General features: G+C 31.6%; 1 protein-coding gene across 6 annotated transcripts in view; it reads right to left on the bottom strand.

The window, feature by feature from the left end:
* Window positions 1-23,008, bottom strand: part of LOC127832520 (FMRF-amide neuropeptides-like) — an 85,209-nt gene that overhangs the window by 44,241 nt on the left and 17,960 nt on the right. For 5 of the 6 annotated variants that reach the window (XM_052358023.1, XM_052358026.1, XM_052358027.1 and 2 more), the window contains exons 3-10: window positions 4,922-4,969; window positions 4,032-4,076; window positions 3,718-3,741; window positions 2,680-2,718; window positions 2,274-2,297; window positions 1,907-1,939; window positions 1,582-1,605; window positions 162-194 (exon numbers count right to left, since the gene is read on the bottom strand). In XM_052358023.1, the coding sequence (XP_052213983.1) occupies window positions 162-194; window positions 1,582-1,605; window positions 1,907-1,939; window positions 2,274-2,297; window positions 2,680-2,718; window positions 3,718-3,741; window positions 4,032-4,076; window positions 4,922-4,969 (270 nt within the window). The remainder of the gene's footprint in view (window positions 1-161; window positions 195-1,581; window positions 1,606-1,906; window positions 1,940-2,273; window positions 2,298-2,679; window positions 2,719-3,717; window positions 3,742-4,031; window positions 4,077-4,921; window positions 4,970-23,008) is intronic. The other variant, XM_052358028.1, reaches the window with a different exon arrangement.

The following is a 23,008-nucleotide window of genomic DNA, read 5'->3' as shown; positions in this document are numbered from 1 at the left end:
ATACATAAATGTATACATTTTAAAATAAATGGTTATAATCTAGTTTACCATACATACGGACATATTTTAGATATTTAAAGTAATAAAATATTAAAGTTTGAAATAAATACGAGCGATCGGTATCTGTAAAGTGGATTTGCATTGAGTATTTAACTATTTACCTTTTCCGCATCTCGTTTACCGATTCTCAGCCACTGCAAGAAAATAAATTGGTTTAATAGACCATATGGTCCATACATGTTAAAATTAAACAGCAATTTAAGTACTTATTTAAGATATATTAAACATAACAAATTTAGTAAACATGTAATGGAAACGTCTAAAAATGTGTGAGATGACCATTATTAAGATTAACAATTTGAAAAATAACGCTTTTAATTAATCATGTTAACACAAATTGCATAAATTAGGTTGGTAATTTTAACATAAACATTTGCATTATAAAGTAAGGCACGGCATTACCATTTCGAAAAAACAACATATAATTTGTCATTGACGACGTTGCGATCTTATGACGGTTACAGGGGCCTTTTCACGTTTTTGGTAAAATGACAAAATTTTAAAAAGTTGATATTTGTGAGGAAACTGTAATACTGAACATTTACCATGCTCTAAAATAGCCATAATATTCAGTTTTTTAACGATTTCAAAACCTGGAAAATTCTTGATTTTTTACTGGAGCTTTTTAAATCCCATGTTTACATTTATCAATACAAAACATTTAATGACAAACTTCAATACATGCCAAAATCTGTGAAAAGGCCCCTTTAAGTAAATCGTGAGACGTCGCTTCCCTAGAGAACTCGAAATGTAATTTCAACAAATACACCCTAAGTTTAAAATATCTTTCCAGTCTGACCATTATATGTATATATTCAATATGATTTATCCAAGCTCGAATCTTTTAAGGATAATGTCTTTCCGGTGATGTTTGCGACACCTTAGCGAGTGTAGAAATGAAACAACTGTAACAAGTGTGATTAAAATATCCCAAGTAAAACGAGAACATTACCCCCTCCCCTCCATGTTCCAATTCAAATGCCGTACAACGTCTTTCAAAATATATAGCATAAAACAAAAAAATATGCATTCCCCGTAAATACCAGACTTCTACAGTTCAATTGAATAATGCATTTGATATGTGTGTACATAAACACAAATTCTATTTTGAAATATAGCTTAAGATCATTTAAGCAGTAGTTTGTTTTCTGACGACGTGACGTCATCATTCTGCACATTACAAAAATATGCATGCTACAAACATTAATCAAAGAATAGTAAAACATGTGTTATTGCCCATTCCAGCCTTTGTTTTGTTTTGGTCATGAATGAAGTATATTGAAGTCCTAACATATGGACCAAACAGGGATTTCAAAACGGGACTTTGTCTTGCTGGTATCTTAAGTAAAATTTACGATCGAATCTTAATAAATTTGAATCACTTACCAGATTGATCGCATACTTAATGTGCATTTTATAAGTCGTCGTACACAAACTCAGTTCAATCTATGTGTGTTATCAGTCAGTCAAAAATTGCATAATATTTTCATGCTTAAATCTTCCGGATTTTCTGGTACTTACACCGCGTCCAATGCGTAAAAATCTCTGGAAAACAAATTAATTGGAGTGTCTTAATTAAATAGTTTAATATGACCAACATGACATTTTAAACATATAACTTTATATACATAAAGTGGTCGCTTTTTTCATGTTTGGTTTGTTTCATGCGCGAAAATGAACAAGTTATATGATAAATTTGAAATTAAAACATTTACTACTTTAAAATTTATGTGAAGCGAACACAATGTCATGATACTGATTTTGGTAACAAAAAAACACACACTCAAGTTATATTATCTTTTTAAAACAAACAAATATACCTAAATCTTTCTTGTGAACAACTTACCTTTTCCTCATCTCGTTTACCGATCCTCAGAAACTGGAAGAAAAATACTGCATGAAGCAAATCAACCTACTGATGCAAATAATGTTAACAATACCACCCAAAAGTGCTTGTGTCAAAGAGGTAGGTATATTATTTTAAATTTTATACGGCGCACAATAAGTATGCGTTCGAGGTATTTGCATAAATAATTAAGCCATCACAATCATACATATTTTGAGAAACGGGTTTATATTTTTGTTATAGTGAGTATCAACAAAAACCTGTTTACAGTTTTTTTTTCAGTTTTATATTACTTGACCTTTATATGAATTTGTTATATATATTTGTATATACACCAATTATAATGATACATTAATTGCGTACTTACTGTTCTTCCAAAGCGCAAATATTCCTGAAAAAAAAACGTTCGAAATGTAGAGATCATTTGATTGAATGAGTAGACAGTTCAAAACAATACAAACTAAAAGCTTTTTCATAGTCTATTTAAGAATGTAGAAAATAAACGCTATATTAGAAAATCGTTATTATTAACGTTATATTGATATGAAATACGGTCCTTCCGATAATCATATAAACGTAATAACATTATGTAATAACTAAGTTGACTAGTATGGTCATGAACGAAGAATAACACAGTAAAGTATTCGTGACAAAACTCTGTGCAACTGAAGTGTACTTTAAATGATACTCGAGGGATCCATACACAAAAAGGAAAACAATTAGAACCTATTATGAAATTGACAGAAGAATGAGTGACGTAAGAATAAAATTACCGCTCTCTTTGGCGCAGCTTTCCCAATTCGTAGAAAACCCTATAAAGAAATATCAATTTTTAAAAATTATTGCTTTTTAATAATTTGATTTGGCAGCATTACATCTGAAAATCGAAAGGTGGATGGCACTTAGAAATCCAAATTCAAATTAGAAATATTTGAAGTAATATTAAGCATCTCAGAATGCCCGTTGATGCTTTCGTGTAATAAAAGAGGTAACATTAACAAGCTATGTTAAATATATACAATTTATAATACTATTTTATGTATTTAGAAATCAAACGTTATTACAAGCTCATTTAAAAGATTGTAATTTATTTTTCTCATTGACCGTTCAAATGCGCTTATTACGGCTTTAATCATTGTTTCGCGCTAAACATTGAGCGGAGTATATTGCCAATTATTGTTTAGTCCACGGATGACATGCAATTAAAAAAAGACCACCAAAAGTAACAATAATTACACTTCTGAAGATTATGTTTTCATACATTCTTATATAATTATATAACATTATAAAGCGAGGCAATAACAAAAACGTATGTACCATCGCAGTTCTTTTGAGTCATTCTAATTAATGTTTTTTATTTACCTTGCCTCCAATTGTTAACGCAAGCTACAGCTTGTACAATCGTCAGCAATATTGTTTTTCAAATATACTGGTGGAGCATCGTAGCGTATGCATGTTTCTTATGAATCAATTAACTTTTCTCCAAGCACTTGAAATATTTGCCTTAAGAATGACATTGCCAAACACACGGGAAATTCCACATGCACATATGTTAACAAGTTTGATTGGACAACTCACGATATATTAATAAAAACAGAAATAGCAATCCCATGTGACATATTCACATACAGTGGTGTTCTGTATAGTTAGAATCAGAGGGTTGTGTATGCCAAACTTTGTTTTGCAAAGTCGTTATCATGGGCAACTACATGGAAACGGCCCAAATTCAGACAGCTGCTTTAAAAACAATTATATCACACATATATATATTTATATATATATCCTTATTTAAACGGAAAATCAGGTTTTACCTGTCTTTTCTGCAACTGATCGTACTGGAACATAAAGGCAGATGATTTTTACAAAAGAAGTTTAATGATAACTATTAAACAATCGTTTTCATAAACTGTATGAACCATAAAAGTGGTTAGAACTATTATTACAATGTATTTAACCGATATATCAATACCAAGTGTAGAATTCTTTGAGTAAACTTATTACGTACGTGTTCATAAATCTGAGTTACAATTTACCAAGGTTAGTCATGTAAAAATCGTATTTAACTGGTAAACATCCATAATAAGATAAACATATAAATGCAATTCACTTTGGAAGAAATTCTTACCTCGTCTAATCCTTCATCGTCTCCAAGTTCTGTTGATTCTAAATCCTTAATTTACAGTGCAGAAATTAAATTAGCGTTTCAATATCCGCCAAATGCACATTCGAATCCGCGGTGACGTTACTCAGACGCGAGATTCGGAAATATTTAATATGCTTAATTAATTTTCACAATAAACGATACAATAAAAAGACCAGTCGAAATTTGATAATTTGTTTCAAGACTTGAACATAATACGTATCCTTTATGTAATACGATTTTTACTCATTAGTTCTGTAGATTCATATTGCTGTCTTATTCTCATTTTATGTTAAGTTATTATTGAGTTTTATATTATTAATTTAATTGTTATTGTACGTGTATAGCAATTCCATAAAGGCCTGAATATGGAGACATGCAATACATGTTTATATGTTTAAATAACACAACACATAATCTTGACGAGATATGTCTATTTTTCCTATTGCAGGTTTCAAACAAGTTTGGACTATATGATGTATATGGCTGTAATGTTTTCATGCAATTTGAATTTATTCCCGATTTATTCCAAACCCCAACATTTATTTAATGTTTATGATATGAAATTAAAGAGGATGCATCTTTGATTAAAATGGAATATACATGAAACTGTATTGTTCTTACGCGCATTGTGGTGATTTGATATACAGTTAATATTTGACCACCATTATTCATCATATTCGGTTCCTCCATGGCCTTTATTTACTATACGAAAATTGCACTCCAGTATACGACAAGTTTATATTTGATATATATGTACACAACAAATATATAATGTAACATGAGTAACAAATTGATTTTAGGGATAACACCATTTTACATCGAGTATATCATATGGTAATGAGAGAGATACACTCTGCACATGCGCGGCCTACCAAAGGTGAATCCTCTTGAAGTGTCCGTTTACCAATGCGTAGAAAGGTCTGGAAGGGTCAATAATACATATTGACATATTGTATATACACAGAGATTTCATAAAACATGTGTTAACTGATGTAATACCTCACCATCTGTCGTATACTTAGAGGGTAGGAGAGAAGGAAAATCTGCGAAAACCGCTCGTTGTCTCTCTTCCTTCTGGTCAACAAATTAAGCAGTCTGAAAACTTATACAAATTAACAAAGAGACAAATCTCCACGAGCTACACAAAAATGTGTCAATGCAATGCGAGCATAAATGTTTAATATTTAACGTATCAAGAGTGACGACTGGTTGGCTGTTAACAACGATTTTTCCATCCAAGTGAACACGCCGTGTAAAAACAGAACTTCTCAACTATTGAATAAAACACGAACAAAATACCGCAAAGTTTGCATTACTATTCCTATCATCATTAAGAACCCTTTCCAAACGCAAATATTGTGTGTTTTATTCTGGCCAATATGCTGATGACGATTATTTAAAGTTCAGCATATTTTGTCATATGAAATGTTGCCAACAATATCAAGTTAACATTTCAAGGTCACACCCTTATCACGTTCGACTTAAAGATAATTAAAACTGAGTTAGAATCATGATTTGAAAATATTGTGTATTCCAGAATAGTTTTGAAAATTATGATCTCAAATACACGATTATGTATATTCATTACATCTTTTTAATAGCATTGAAATTTTTACTATGACGTTATGTAAGTAAATAAACGTACAATGCACACTGTTTCATATAACACGTACTTAAATTACTATTTATCTGTATGACCATGCAAATGTAAGATCAGCTGTTAAATGACACAGCAAAATATCGTTCAACGATTAATAATTACTACAAGTATCTGTTTGGGCATATGATGACCTATCGATGTAACATTCTGTGATGAACAAACTTCTTTTTTTATGCTTTTAATTTATCAGGACACGTTCAAAAATAGCATGCGCAAAGGACACAACACTATGGGACATGATTTAGAAGAGTTCTAAAATTAGTGAAATACGGTAGAAACTTCTGAAACAGTCGAATGGACACCATTTACTTTATGCTTGCGATGGTTTATAGAGATGGTTTATAGAGAAATATCAGTGAAATAAAACTGGTATCAAACAGTGAAAATTAACATTGAAAATTGTCGATAATTTTCATTGTTTTACCGAAATTATTTATAGATATCTTTGGTTTCCCCAAAGTGACCCCAAATTAAAGGAAAATTTCACAAAGGGGGCAACTCTGAAGTACTGAAGAGCTTCCATTTAAAATACATGATGCCGAACGGGGAATTATCTTGTCCAGACTGGCAAACATACAAAACTTATCATTTGCAAGCAAAAACTAAAAATAAAATGTGTTGGATTTGGTGGATATTGATTTTAATTCACTCGTGTTCATAGAAAAAATATTTTTTTTTACTCGTGGCTGCGCCACTCGTGGAAATATCATTTTCTATGATCACTCGTGAATTAAATTCGATATTCCAACAAATCCAACAAATATCATCTATTTATCTTACACATGTTCATTCATAAGTATATTTATTGCAAAAACGAAATAATGTTAAAAAACAAACAAGAAATGAACACAAGTTCAACAAAAGTAGAACAAAATCGCCGAACTTATCAATCACCGTTTATTCATTCAAAGTATGAGCTGTCTTTAAGCAATACGTGTAATTACCAATGCATAATAAGGTTACCAACACTTTCGTTATTAAATTTGAAAGATAACCAATTATGAAGCACTATTCCGTAACAGTGTTTAACACTTGAAAATAATTAACCTCATCAGGTCCTCGCTATCATTTTGAGATACGCACCGTTTTGGATTTGATTGTTTCAAGAAAATGTTAACGAGCTTAGCTTGACACAAGTCATATTCGGTCCTATTAAGATTGTATATGTGTTTTCAAATTGAGTGTATTGTTATCGCTTTTTTGTTCGTTAAAATTTTATAAAGACGTCTTTTAACACAAAGAGAAACTTTGTACAATGCTGGTGTTTTGTTCGTTCGTCATATTTACAAATAATGGAAAAACAGATGTCCATTTGTGGTAAATAACGATATGGCAAAGTACTTTGGTGTCATCTTTCTTAAGGTTTATTTTCATGTTCCGGGTAAACACAGTACCACAGTTGTCTAGCCTCTAAGCAATTATAGCCATCAAGGCGAAAATTAAGAAGGTCGGGGTAATTGACGTCGTTACCAGACCGTTTGCCAAATCGAGGTGCCCGAAATTTATATTCCATTTTCTCTTTTTCTGTGTCGTAGGAATTTCTGCGTTTTGTCTAAAATATGAACACGTAAATCAGTTTAATTGAACCAACTAGCCTTATAAAACACTATTAATCGAGCATAACTTAAACAATGGTTTAAGAAATGAATGTAAATACAACTCGTTTTTATTTTAAAGCATTACGAAATACGTGGTGTTACTCCGTAGTTTGTCTCACGATAAATATAGAATAAAACTAAATTGTTTATTTATCGTTGTGCTCGAATAATGTCTTAAAAACTTTTTTTGCTTATTTTTCTATCAACGACAGAGCAAAGAAGACCACAACAACTAACCTTACGTTGAAACGGATCTCGAAGTTGCGCGTAGATGTAATCCTTTTAGGTTACAAAAATAATAATTTTAAATACATAACTTACAAAACTTGTAAAAACGCATAAACAAATCAAGCAATAACACAACGCTATAATACAAATACTTAAGTAGTGTACATAATTGATTGTAAACAATCTTTTAGTTGAATTACTTTACGTACAGCTTTCACTGAATGTTTCTTATGGTAATAGTTGACACAATACGTTGTATTTTGAAATTCGATGCCCAAGAATGAAAGAAAGAATAATTAATTTGAAGGTTATCCTACGGATGTACGTGCGACATATCATGCCAAATAAAGGTTGATATTTGTCCAAATAAAGATATATTTTCAAAAGGACAAGCTATGTCACGATGTAGCTGCCCTTATGAATATGAAGTGTAAAACGATTCAAGTTATTGGGATACACATTTAACAAGAAGTTATACGTAAAGAAAATGCTGACAGATAATCGACTTGCCATATCATGATGGTGACCCACACATACGCAAGAATACCCCCCTTAAAGTATATTTGAGGATACATAATTATCAACTAATTTATGTTTAAAGATATTACGGTAATAGGCTGTAAGATAAGATTAAAAAAAACTTACATCATCCCTTTTTTCAGCAAATCGTTTTAGAAATCCATCATCGGATGACTTGAGAATAAGTTTAAATAATAAAACAGGCAAACATAATAATGGTAATGAACATAAATAAGTACGTTAAAAAGCATTACGCGAATCTTACTTTAAAACGCACTACAAGAATCGTAACGTAATGAAACAGGTACTGACTAATACATTATTTTAGCAAAATATAAAAATCTTCATTAATAACATTAAAGTAAATGAATGCATTGATAAATTATTGAAGTATGGTACATATAAGTACAAATCTATTTTTTTAAACGAAATGTTAAATTAAAGAAATGGACAAGCACAACATTTATTTCAGAAACAAAGAGGCCATAATTTTGAAGAAAAGCAGTGTTAAAAGGATGGAAACTTGACAACCATCGATAATATTTTTTAGCTTTTCTTTAAGCAGAAACACCTTTGCATAGTTTAGTTAAGCCTTCACAGGAAAAGAAAAGAAAAACATTATACACATGCTGTTTAGACGTGAATTGAGAAGGGAAATGCCTATTATTATCAAGTTTAAGCCATTAGCGACAACCAATGAGCGAGCATTCAGAATGAAAGCACGTCAACGTTTTTTTTAATGTTTTTTTATTGTCTCAACTTACATGTGTAACACATTTAAGCCTTATAACACATATCCTATTATATGATAATCTTTTTGCGGCGGTCAGTTCACTTGCGCGACTGCATGAAAAACATAAGTTAAAGCGATAATGCATGAACTGATGCACAACCTTATGTAGGTTAATGACAATTTGTCCACTGAAATCATAGGTAAGAGGAGTGCGGCATTATACATTATTTCCAGACCCCAGTTGTGTGACCAGGATGAAGTTCTACTCACGATTTCCGTCTGGCGGTTTCGCTAAGTGATCTAGTGGTCTCGACAGAAACAAAGCAGCTCATATACAGAGAGGCCAGATGATTTAGAAGACAAATGAGGCAAAAGCCGACAGCTCAATCAGGTGTTTTGTAGATATATGTTCAATATTTTATCACAGGCAAGCAAAACATAGCAACGGTTTAACAAATATTTATTTCGCAAAGGTAATACTATAATTATGCCGAACAATCATTAGTAGACGCATATGAACATCGAATACTTATTTGATGTAGCCCTTGTATACTTATATACTAGACGAAGAATAGGGTATAATAAATACTACTAAGATGCCCATTGTTATTACTCTCACAAAGGTTTGTTAATAAAAAACAGGTTAACATTAAGGTGGGTTTCAGGTAGCAGACTTGGACATTGACAAAAAACTTTTTTAGTCTTCCAAGATTTTCATGCATGGCAATTACCAAGTTGTCTTCGTCAGATGCCCCAATTCTAAAACCCTGTGAAAAACACATAGCATTGTATAATAAAATTAAAATAAACAAAGAATTTATTGAACTAAAAACACAAAGTCATGGGTCATTTAATTACGCGATATATCTTATAGAATAATGTATATAGAAATTAAAAACAAATGCATATATGAGACATCAACATAGTAATATGACACATATTGATTTTCTACGATGGCATAAAATAAGAATATTTACAAAACGCACTTTTGATAGAACAAAATATACCGTGATATAATGTAATTCTCACTTAAAATAATGTTAGCTTGATGTAATTGAATATTTTATAAAATCAGACTTGTTGTTGTATCACATATTTAATTACAGGGGTTGAATTGTCTTAGAGTGGTTCAATCTGATATCTGCTAACTGTAACTATATTTCATCAATGGTCCTTATCAAACAACAAAATCTTTGTCTAACGATAATAAAGACAGAAATACTTGGTACTTAATTATTTTAGTCATTCTGTTTTAGAAAATCTGATTAATATAACGTTCTGTCCATATATTGCTTTGATTGTGCACATTCCACGAACAGATTGTTTCTACTTTAAGGCGGTTCTTATTAATAATTAAGAGGAATTTATTTAATAGTATTAAGAGAGATTTTATGTTTGATAAAAAGGACAAAAATTAATCGATGTTCGCGGGCATAAAGATCAAACATTGTACATTGAGCAGATGAAGGCGAACATAACGCGGTTACTACGATGTCATTCAGTAATTGTCCATTTCCTTGATGCGTTTGTGGACACAATATATCATCGTCTGAGATTTGTTGTAATACTCGTGAGAAGCCCTGAAACGATTGCTTGAATAAGATATATTGGCCGTGCTTGCGGAAAGCATTATTGTGATAAATTTATCGGGCTTTATCTCATTAACTAAAGTGATGATGTTACTGGTTGCACCACCGCTTGTATACGCTTCATATGAAAATGTACACTTGTGAGATGTTTCCATAGCTACGATGAGTCAAAATTGTAATTGCTAATGTAACAAAAAATGTATATATAACAATTATAATTCATATTTATATTTTGTTTGAGAACGCGAATAAAAGTCAAAATGGTGTAGAAACAAGAATTGTTGTTTTAGATAAAGCTCATGAAGACGTGTTTTCTAATTTGAATACCCTTGATTGTCTACAGATAAAATATTTAATTTGTTTAACAGTTCTGCTCATAAACCATCTTTATGTGATTTTTATTTTACGAAATTAATTTATGATAAAGTGATTTTCCATGGCAACTTAGAAATCCCTTTGGTATAATTTTTGAATTTATATTTGAACACAAATTGAAACATTTTCATAATTAGCGGTTCATATAATTTTCGTGGAAACATGAAATTACTTCGGTTTTCCTCTAAAGTCTCGATAAACCCAAGGATTAAAGGTCCAAAAATGTAAAAAGATGCTGAGCATTTATTGTGTTTAATTATTCATTAAATATCAACTGAACTCATACAGCGTAAATATTATCAGCCAAAAATGGTTTCTAGTGAATATATTACAGAGAAAAAGCAACAACTAACAACAGCATGTTAATCGGTCAAATTATATATAGCGAGTTGATAATCATTAATCGTATATTTGTATACAAGCGATACCTGGTGATGCCTCCTAAAAGGGCCTTTTCACAGATTTTTGCATGTATTGAAGTTTGTCATTAAATGTTTTATATTGATAAATGTAAACATTGGATCTAAAAAAATGAAGTAAAAATCAAGAATAAAATTTAAAAAAGAAAAAAAGTTAACCTCATCAGGGCTCGCACCACTGACCCCTGGAGTCCTGGAGTAAAAGTCTACCCACTAAGACCACTCGGCCATCCGTGCTCATACAATGGGGCATGTATTTTATATTTTATATAAGCATATAATGACTTTTTTAGAGCATGGTAAATGTTAAGTATAACTGTTTCATCACAAATATCATAACTATAACAAAAATTTGCGAATCTGAAACATTTTTTTTATTTTGTCAATTTACCTAAACGTAAAGAGTCCCCTTTTAGTAAACAAAGTAATGAGTAAAGACATTACGATTGTTCACAGCATATTAGGTTGTCTGTGTATATTCTATTCGCATTGAGCATGTACAAACACAGTCATTGTTTAAGGTTGAAAGCGTATTTATTTTTAAGATATACTTTTTTTCGTAAGAACTACTTCCACTTTAAAATGCATTAATTCAGATGGGCATGATTTTTTACCAGCAATATTGTTCATTTTATAAATCATCTATTAAACATTCAATTGTGAGATTTGGATTTTAAAATATTTCCTTAATGTCCATAAGTTATTATCTAATCGAACAACTCATAGGACAACATGATTTACCCGGTAGTATTCCTGATTCATGGATGTCAATTGAATGAACTATTGACGGCAACAAGGAATCAATTGCCTTTTGATGGCAAAGACATCGACTTGAATGTAAAAATTGATCAAACGTTGTTTGACACACACACTTGTTCCAGTGTTTCCTGGGAATTTGAGGAGTTGTTTCGCGTAGACTCTTGCTGATATCAAACAAAGAATCGTCAACTAATGTTCTCGATTTAAATAGGGTCCCATGCGCTATTAGGATCATTTGTGAGATAACACACATTTTGCCGCATTTTTGGTTGCGGATAGTCTTAACGTATGAATCAATATTGCATTCGGATCAGTAATTGCAAGTCTAACGTATGAATCAATATTGCATTCGGATCAGTAATTGCAAGTCTAACGTATGAATCAATATTGCATTCGGATCAGTAATTGCAAGTCTAACGTATGAATCAATATTGCATTCGGATCAGTAATTGCAAGTCTAACGTATGAATCAATATTGCATTCGGATCAGTAATTGCAAGTCTAACGTATGAATCAATATTGCATTCGGATCAGTAATTGCAAGTCTAACGTATGAATCAATATTGCATTCGGATCAGTAACTGCAAGTCTAAAGTATGAATCAATATTGCATTCGGATCAGTAATTGCAAGTCTAACGTATGAATCAATATTGCATTCGGATCAGTAATTGCAAGTCTAACGTATGAATCAATATTGCATTCGGATCAGTAATTGCAAGTCTAACGTATGAATCAATATTGCATTCGGATCAGTAATTGCAAGTCTAACGTATGAATCAATATTGCATTCGGATCAGTAATTGCAAGTCTAACGTATGAATCAATATTGCATTCGGATCAGTAATTGCAAGTCTAACGTATGAATCAATATTGCATTCGGATCAGTAACTGCAAGTCTAACGTATGAATCAATATTGCATTCGGATCAGTAATTGCAAGTCTAACGTATGAATCAATATTGCATTCGGATCAGTAATTGCAAGTCTAACGTATGAATCAATATTGCATTCGGATCAGTAACTGCAAGTCTAACGTATGAATCAATATTGCATTCGGATCAGTAATTGCAAGTCTAACGTATGAATCAATATTGCATTCGGATCAGTAATTGCAAGTCTAACGTATGAATCAATATTGCATTCGGATCAGTAATTGCAAGTCTAACGTATGAATCAATATTGCATTCGGATCAGTAATTGCAAGTCTAACGTATGAATCAATATTGCATTCGGATCAGTAATTGCAAGTCTAAAGATACGGACTATTTGTTACCACACTGACAATACTCTTACCAAAATAATATAGCTGTTTTTAAATAATACTTTTTTAACTCTAAAAGAAATATAAAAACACGTTTTTTTCCGAAGTCAAACAAAATAATGTATACAATTTATGGAACATCTCGATCAAAATAAACAAATCAGAACAAATAATCAGTAACTGTCCGAACACGATACGTTTAAACGAGACATGTTTATTTCTTTATTGCCGGGCAATAATTTCCACGTTTATTGCAAAAGATACTTCATTGCCTTTGATTGACCCAATTCATCTCTTTCAAGCACTTGTATTCATGCAAAATAAAGGAAACAAAAAAGCCGAACAGACGAAAAATCTAAGAATTGAGTAATACATATAATTTGTAGCATGACGTTTTGTGTGATGATATTTACACCTTTAACGCTATCAGCAGTCCATTAATCTTATGTAACTGTTAACATCTGTAGATAACATATGCAAAAAGCATTTGTGTTTGCCAAATAACCATATTATTCTATTACGGCGGCCTATCTTACGGTCATAGATCAATCGAGGAAATAATTTAATTAGTAATTTGACAGAATGCCATGTCGGCTATATCATGCACGTTCCCGTCTACATAGAACAAAATCGACAGCCGTATGGAGATATTGGGAAATGTGAATGCGTGAACAACGTGCATGAAGCGATTTATTAATAACTATTTAAATGCACACCCTTATTGGCGGCGACGTTGATGTCAGTTACATTTTACGGATTTTAGATTTTTATGTTAAGCTTAAGAGGAAAGACGTCAGAGGTTATAGTTAGGGTTAAAGCTCAGGGTATGAATTAGAGGTGTGGTTAGAGTTAAGGTTTAGAGGTTAGTATAAGATATAAGATATAAGAGGTCAGGGTTGGAGTTAGTGCTAAATTATTATGTACATATACTACTCCGCATGTGAACTTAACACATCATCAAAACAACTATTATTTAACCGGTGTACGATTCTTTCACGCACAATAAAATCATAACCGAATAACTTATACAGATCAATTTAACATTTCAAGTTTTCTAGAATTAGCAAGTGAAACATATCGTGAACACTAACAAGGACCTGCACAATTTCGACCAATGATTCTACTGACCCAATACATTGTTTCTGAAATTATAATACAATTGTCATGCATTGATTGTAACCAAATAAAAAAAAAAGAACATTTTCAGCTGGAAACACGAACAAAAAGCTTCATTTTGAACATATGCGTCAATAGTTTATCAACAAAATATGAATTAATAATCAAACAAATATAACTAGGACAATACAACATCCCGTATTCAATCGAACTCCCATAGCGCCCGGGGCTTAACATAATTGGACTCAATGTAGTTAAAGCCCATTAGCCTGCTGAATGGTTGTATCGAACAAATCCATAACTCGCGCGTAATTTGACGAAGGTTTTTTTATTCACGGCAATTGTTTTTGTATTAAAAAACAATGATTTTTTAATGAAATATTTAACGGTTTGCAAACTACAAAACTATCGTTGTCCATACATATTAGTAATGTTAAAATACGTTTGAGGGTGAATAAGTGAAACCTGTTATTACATTGTCTCTTTAATACTCGCATTGCTTTCATTTGTTTGAATTATTTATCGCTAATCATACACAAAAGAGTGTGAAATTCTGAATCCGGTTCTATTTCATATCGTTAGGTTCACTTAACATAAAATTCCTCATGAATTTGGTCACTCTTATCGGTTTAGTTTCTGGTTGATAAGTTGAATGTAAGTGAAACTTTGTTTGAAGCTTTCGATTACAATTTGGTATCGTTTGATCACTCGTCTTTAAGAATGAAAGATTGTTGGAAAAATACTAAGTTGAATTGTATAGTCAAGTTGTCATTCATATTGTTAATAGTATTCGAAAGTTTAAGAGGTTTCTCAAAATTCTCTTTTCGCGTTTGTTTGTGTTTTGTATTGGTCTAACGACATAATTTTAATAATATTTAAACGTACACCGTATTGCCATGAACAAGATTTTTATGGAAAGAAGACTTTGCATATTGGTAACAATAATTTAAATATTACGTCGGTTCACACATTACTAACACATCTGTTACTGTGTTATATATGTATAGTGTTTTGCAAATTAATATTAAGCATTAAGACTTTCAAGCTTTACCAATAAACAGTTATAAACAAAATTTAAGGGGTAGGAATGCAATAGCCAATTTGACGTCCTGGTAATAAAAATCAAGCATAAGAGATGTCATATTACCTCAAATATGTACGGGCCACCTTATATGTTAGCAAATGTTCTTTGTATATTGACAACATTTCATCCGTAAAACATAAATTTCATTTTACTCAAGTAAAACGATCGTTTAAAGCACAAGATCAATTAAACACGATATTCATACTTTGGAAATGTTTGGTTGAAGTATATTTGTACACTCTCATCTTAACAACGTCCTAGGCAGCAGTAAATAATTATTGAAAATCGGAAAGTACAGTTATCAATTTATTTATGTTTACACGTGTTTAAAGTGCATGTATTCCATCCGGGGATTATAAGTAAACACGGGCAATACAAAGAATGCATATGTAATATCCAGCAGTTATTATTGGTCAATGGGCATTATTTTCGACAAGAAATATCAAATACCGACAAAAATAAATATCGAATCCTGGAAATACTAGTAATCAAGAAAAGATACATTTTGGAAATTACAGAATGTTTGGTCTTCGAAAAAATTATGCACCGTTAATCTGCCAGTAATTAAAATGTTAACGAATCCAAATGAGTATTGTTGCTTCAAGGTTTCCTATCATTCCTCAATTTCAAACTGTTACTTTCCGTGATTGGGAACTCAATTTATCAGACTTCATAGTTATATCAGAGGACATACAGTTTGGCACTTGGCAGTGTTATTTATTGAAATGGATAATCGTGCTACGAAATGACATTTCCAGTACAATTGTCATTATCGAAGAGGCCATTAAATAACAATAGAAACGCGAGCCGCTGAATAACCCCCTTCTACATACACTACAAACATTACATTAGACAAAGTGTGTTATTATTTTATTGAAAATAAACTATAAAATGAAAACAATTAATCGACTTTTAATTTCGCTTGTAACTAATTGGAAATGTCGATGTCCTTTAAATAAAGGGCTTCATTTTAAGTCTCATGATGCCTCATCTTAAGCGTAGATTTCCATCGCATGATTTGATGTAACAAAATAATTAAAAATGTGAAGCGATATTTAAAGCGTCGTAAATTACATGTATTAAAAGAAGGAACATATCACCCCATTGGTGCACAAAGGTACCATGTGTCTTCTTATTTCAATTAAGTGTCACATGTGTCTGCTTATTTCAATTAAGTGTCACATGTGTCTTCTTATTTCAATTAAGTGTCACAAGATGCCTTTTTGCACCAATGGGGCGATATAACAAACAGTTCCTGGAACAGGCTTAAGATGATTTTGGGTTTTTACTTTTTTTTCAATTCTGAAAATATATGTAGAACTTGTTCCTTTTGTCTTTAAAACAAAACAAACAGGCCACTGATTGATTGCATTTAAGCACATTTTTGTATGTGCATCGAATTTGTCTATTGTTTTGTCTATATAAGACATTTTAGCTGTTAGATGATGGTAGATGTTTATAGTTATTTGGAAAATAACATAGATTCGAGTTGTTGAGCTTTATTTTTTTCTTCATTAATATTTAATGGACAAAGCGGTATTAAGAGAACAATATAATAATTGTCTAAACAGAATGTTTGATTAAGATTGGATATTACATGTGGGGTCGTTTGTAAGGCAATTCATATCGGTTTCCAAGCCATGCATAAACAATAACATAACCGGCTCCTAAATAACATTTCTTCAAACGTTTCAAAGAGCCTGATGAGCTAATTCCCCTGTCTATAAGTCGCATTAATAACTCATGCGATAATCAAATTACATCTACAAACAAATGGTGTAATTGTATATGTTTGACAAAATTGGCATTCAAAATCGTTTTGTTCCGGGAACTTCCATATTAAATACCGCTTACAATATGAATAAAGAAAAGGGCGGACGAACTATTTCGCTTAAATCCGCTTAGTGAGTTTACTAAAACAACTCAAAGCAAAAAGATTCAAACGATGTTTAATGAGCTGTGTAAAGAAACGGTTTTGTAAATTATTTTACACTTATAATTCATAATTATACTCAGAACTTCAAATAAATAACGATACTAGTCCTAGAATATTTAAAAGCTGCATTCCATTAAATTAAGTAATGAAACGAAACAAAAAAATACATTAACAATTGAGACTCACGTATTAATGCATTTAATAACAATACATGTTTATTCTATTTTAAATAGTTAATATATAATTCAGTACAATATATAATTACATTTAATTGAGTTAATTTGAATGCTAACATGCTGTGACGGAAAATGCATGTTCATGCATTAGATATAACTAAATAAACTAACACGATCGAGCTGGTTGCTAATGTTAGATACTTTTTGCTACTTATTCAGATCAGTATTCCTTTTATCATATTCTCCACTTTACACATTTGCAAACATCAAGCAATTGTTTTTGTCTGTAAAACATAATATCAAATTATTGCGGCCTACCCTTTGGTAAAAAAAACATCCCGGAAATAATGTCATTAGTTATTTGAAAACTTTCCATGTCTGCTTTCTGTTCCTGTTACTTATTTTTTAAGAGTATCATTTCCAATAGAAGCAAAGATAAGTTCAACTATGTAATGAGACGAACTATTGAACGACTATTCAATAACTCTAAGAATAAATATACACATTATGTTTGCGGAGTAATTGTCGGTTAAATAAGATGGTATGTTCCAAACAATTATACTTTAATACACAAAATACACAACAATCTGAATTTCAGAAATTCAGCTGAAGAAATCATCTGATGATATTCATCATGTATTTTTCCATTAGCAATTTAATCGTAACAAGACAACGTGAAAACGATGATTTCAACAGATCACAATCTTTTTGCGGAACTGTAAGGAAAGGTGTTAAACTTAAAATGCAACGGATACTTTTTTCATGAAGCTATTAATGACTTAGTATGTTTATGTCGTTTCATTCACGTTTTTGTGCATTATAAAAAGCTGATATAACTAAAAGATTCATTTTACCATGATAAACTACGAAAACCTAAAAGTAAACAGTTTATGTGTAAATTATAGCTCGATCGTTATGAATTATCAATCAAACAAGCTCTAACTTCAATCCGAATGCTACTGCAGCCCCATAGCGCCCGGGAATTTTCATAATAAAACTCACATGGGATGTAGTTACCACAAATTAGTCAGCTTAATATCGAACAAATCCAAATATAATGCGTAATAAGACAATTGTTTTGTGCGCACAAATAACGTTTTGTCCAAACATTTTTTCCAATGAAATATTTAAAGGAATTTAGAAGTGAATTACGCGTATTGTCTCTAGTTACAGATTTTTGCTTTCGGTTTTATGAAATCTTAACCCATTTATGCCTAGCGTCTAGAAAAAGGACTTGGTAAACATCGTAGAACCTGATGAGACGCCACATGATGCAGCGTCTCATCAGGGTCTGCGCTGTTTGCTGAAAGGAATTTCTGTAAGAAATATTATACATATAGAAATAAATATACTAGACATTCCTTAATTTTGGAGAAAAATTGATTACATTTAGAAGGATCCGTCCACTAGGCATAACTGGGTTTAGTTATGATGTAAAACATCACTCGTCGTTGATAATATTCATAGATTGATTACAAATTCTTAGTCAAACAGTGTTATTATAGTGTGTGTTTTGTTTTTGTCATATTCAAAAATGTGAAGATCACCAAAAGCGTATAATAATTAAAATTATAGCGTTTTTTTTTCTTGAGCATTAAGATACAAAATTAATGGTTTTGCATGAATGTACACGAAAACAAATTTTTGGTAACATGGGTCGACAGTAATGACGCATTAGCTGGTGTAATTTATTCCGTAAATATTGTTAACTCTCATTTCACGTGTATATGGAATGAGTGATGTATTGGACGTCATCATTGATGACGTTCAATCGAACGAATGATAAAGGGGGCTAAGTTTCGTTAAGTTGGTGCAAATCACTGCGATTTGAGCGCCTTGAAAACTGGCCGAACACGTTTGCTGAAATTTGACATGTATATGTACCAGAATGCGATCTACCTGTTGGCATAGGCGTTATACCTGGGAAAAATCTAGTTTTGGAGTATTTTGTGTTTAAATATTTTTTGTGGGAACGGGCACGCGCTCAAATAAACATTGTGACGTCACTTCACGAACAGCGCTAGAGATCCGCCATCTTGTAACGCGACAAAGAAACTCAGTGTTATTAATTCAATAAACACAGAAAAATATGATTGTGTTTAATAATCATTAATACAAATGTCTATATTTTGTGCAGTGGATGTTTATTCAGACAGATACGGCAGAATTATGTAAGTATCTTTGTGTACTTTACAGTAGATTTGATAGTGGTAAACTACTGCGTACCGGTAAAGTTCAATCTAGCCGATTTTACTACGCAAGAAATTTAAGTATCTCACTGGCAAAATGAGCTTGACACATAAACAACAACCGGATCCGATTTACATTCACATAATATTGTGGGAATCCGATGCAATGCAAATTACTAATGTTTGATAACGTTTGATGAATTCGTTATATCAATATGCATTAACTTTCAAGGGGAATAATTTTAATTGAAATGTGCGATTCAATGACAGTGTTATATTGGGATAATAAGTCGTTTAGCCGTTATCATGATAAGTATTTAGTTTGTTGTGTTTCATTTTCATTAAAACATAGTTTTACTGTTTTATCCTTATAGTAAAACAGTTCAGTAGTCATTATATCTTGAATTTTAAATATTGAAATAGATGTCGGATATTTCATATTTTCGGACGTTGCTACGTAAGCTAGTTGTCAATATAATTATTTATATACTGATTTACCTTTTACGCATACAGTTGTGCAACTGTTGTCTACGTAATGATACGCTATTTAATGTCTATAATGTCTTCCTGCCCCTGATGATAATAAGTCTTTAACTCAACAAACCCCAGCAATGTCAATGGTCTGTCAACATTAGAAAAATATTAGCTAAAGAAACTTCAGCGTACAATTTATATAGTATTGACATACCTGTACGCTGAAGCCAACCCTGTATCGAAAGTCAACCAGAGTGGTAACATATTTATGTCACGCTATAAATCAAAGAATACTCATTTTCTTGGATACATTTCTACATATATTGATGAATGAATATAAATTACTGCACCGAGGAATATTTTAAGGTTCAAATGTTTCAAATGCATCTTATAATAGATGAAAATAACTCTCATCAGTCTGAAATTCACAATTTTGACACCATTGTCGCTTTGTCCAAGACTAGTTTTAATTTGGATACTTTCGAACGACCTTGACATTTTTTTGCTGAAATTGTAAACATCACTTTCGTTTTGTGAAATCTATTATTTGTGATTAACAACATAAGTCTGGTGGATTATAAAACTGATTTCAGTGTGAATCGGGTAGTTTTAAATATTTACTTTTAGTTTGTATTTACACTACAATTTGTTCACAAAACAAGCCAGAATATTCTAAAATACCGGGAAATGTCATTCTGATTTTGAAAACACTTGAGCACATGGTATGTTACTAAAAGTAGAAATACCATCATATGACCGTGAAATCTCGGGAGATTCGCATTTCAAGAAAGTCTGTCACATCGCTGTTTTTCTCCATGTGTAAGAGCAGAATAGATAAATTTTAAATGTTTAAGATAGTAGTTTGTGAAAGAATGTATCAGTTAAATGTGAAAAATGTCAATCTTTCCAATCAAGTGATTGATATGGGCCAATAACTGCATTTAAAAGCTGTTTTGGACCGGTCTTTGTTAACTGTCCACTTTTGGGCATTTTCTGGTTGACTTTCCTAATGGGGTTGGTCCATAACTATAAAGTCGCGCCAGTCAAAAGTCATAAAAAGCGACATTTAAAGTTATGGTAGCCAGAATTAGAAAAATATGTACAACTGAGCAATCAATCATGACAGACTGATGTCTCAGGTTAGTGCAGTGATTTTTCCACCAGATTCTCACCAAGGTGATCCCGGTTGATTTCACCACAATTGAATATATGTCAGTACACAAATAAATTATACAGCAGGTAATGACAATCGATAAATGTCTTAGTTTTAATTTAATTGTTCGCACAAATTTGGACACTCTTTGTGTCTGAGATATGTTGGGTTAAATGACCTTTACAACAAAACATACATCTCTGAATCTGCGATACATTACAGTTAAAGTTTAACACATGTAAAATACCAGTATTCAGATCTGAAAATATCCTTAAAAACTCGTATGGTATGAAATACATATATCTTGTGACGTATTTTCATTTTAAATCTTGAATTTGATGACTACTTGAATTTAATGACGACAAGTCGGACATGCAGTTAAATATTTTAATACGTCTATCGTGTGACATAATTTCATTTAAACTCTAGATTGTAACGACATTAGTCTGACGCGTGCGGCGTTATTTTGTTTAACAGTAAAACAAAAATTAAGTAGACTATCAAAAAAATACAAAAAGTGTACTTGTAAATAAAAACTCCTTCATTCCGTATAAAGATTGTACGTTACAGCAGAGCTCCAGATAACTTTTCTGAGTAATTTGGTTAATACCCACTACTTTTGAGTTCAATTGGGTATTTTCATATTCAATTGGGTACAAAAAAGTCGGTACCCACTACTGGGTACTTTAATTGACAATTGGGTACCTTTGTTTTAAAATTGGGTATGTTCATTGTCTTAAATTCTCACCTGCTTACCTGAATAAGCTGGTTGTAGTTCCACTCTAAATTGATTAGTTTCAGAGATTTTGTGTAATTATGTAGATGTATCCATAATATACAGTCTTGATTTAAAAAAAAAAGTTCAACGATTTTTTCCACCAGTTTTCTTACAATGTAAGCACTGACAGCGATTGCCTCCGACATAATATCGTCAAGAATTAGTTTCACTATATTTTCCGATTCTGATTTTGTGTTGCCTGCGGTTAAATATCTTAAAATTGAGTTCCTTTGTTCCTAGGATACGATGTTTCCATTTTTAAGGCCTCACGGTTTCGACATTTTCACAACAATAACACGTAGTCACAAAGACACTTTTTTCCGTACATATTATTGTGCTGAAGGTTATACTGAAAGCACTTGGACAAAGCGGAAAGAATCCGGGTATTTCTGACCAGGGTATTTCCGGGACAAATTTACTCGTTATGCAAAGGAAAAATATGATATGCGTAATCGGCAATTTCAATTGGGTTTCGGAACGCATGGTTTTATTTTTCTATGCGTAATCGGCAATTTTACATTGGGTATTTACACAAATGCGCACCTTATCTGTAGCTCTGTTACAGTAATCTGTGAAACAAAGTCATTAATAAAAAAAAAAAATATGTTTGACCACAACGGTGGCTAATAATGTTTACGAAAAATACAAACAATATAGATTTATCTATTACATAACATGTTAGAATTTTATCATGCATTTATAATCACTCATAAAGAGATTTCAATAAACAGTTACATGCATAGACAGTTTTTTTAAGCCAGTGTCTTTTGAATTCAGAAATTAATCAAGATAAACCATAAAATTGGGAAAAATAGATAGTAAACCATAAAATTTAGAAAAATGAGGCATTATTAATATGATTATAAATAACAGAATTACAATAATATTGTTTAAAAGTGCATGATTGAGTGC

This window comes from Dreissena polymorpha, chromosome 5 (genome assembly GCF_020536995.1).
Source record: "Dreissena polymorpha isolate Duluth1 chromosome 5, UMN_Dpol_1.0, whole genome shotgun sequence".
Taxonomy (NCBI): Eukaryota; Metazoa; Mollusca; class Bivalvia; order Myida; family Dreissenidae; genus Dreissena; species Dreissena polymorpha.
Note: the sequence above shows the minus strand (reverse complement) of the source record. Positions and strands in the feature narration are given on the sequence as shown.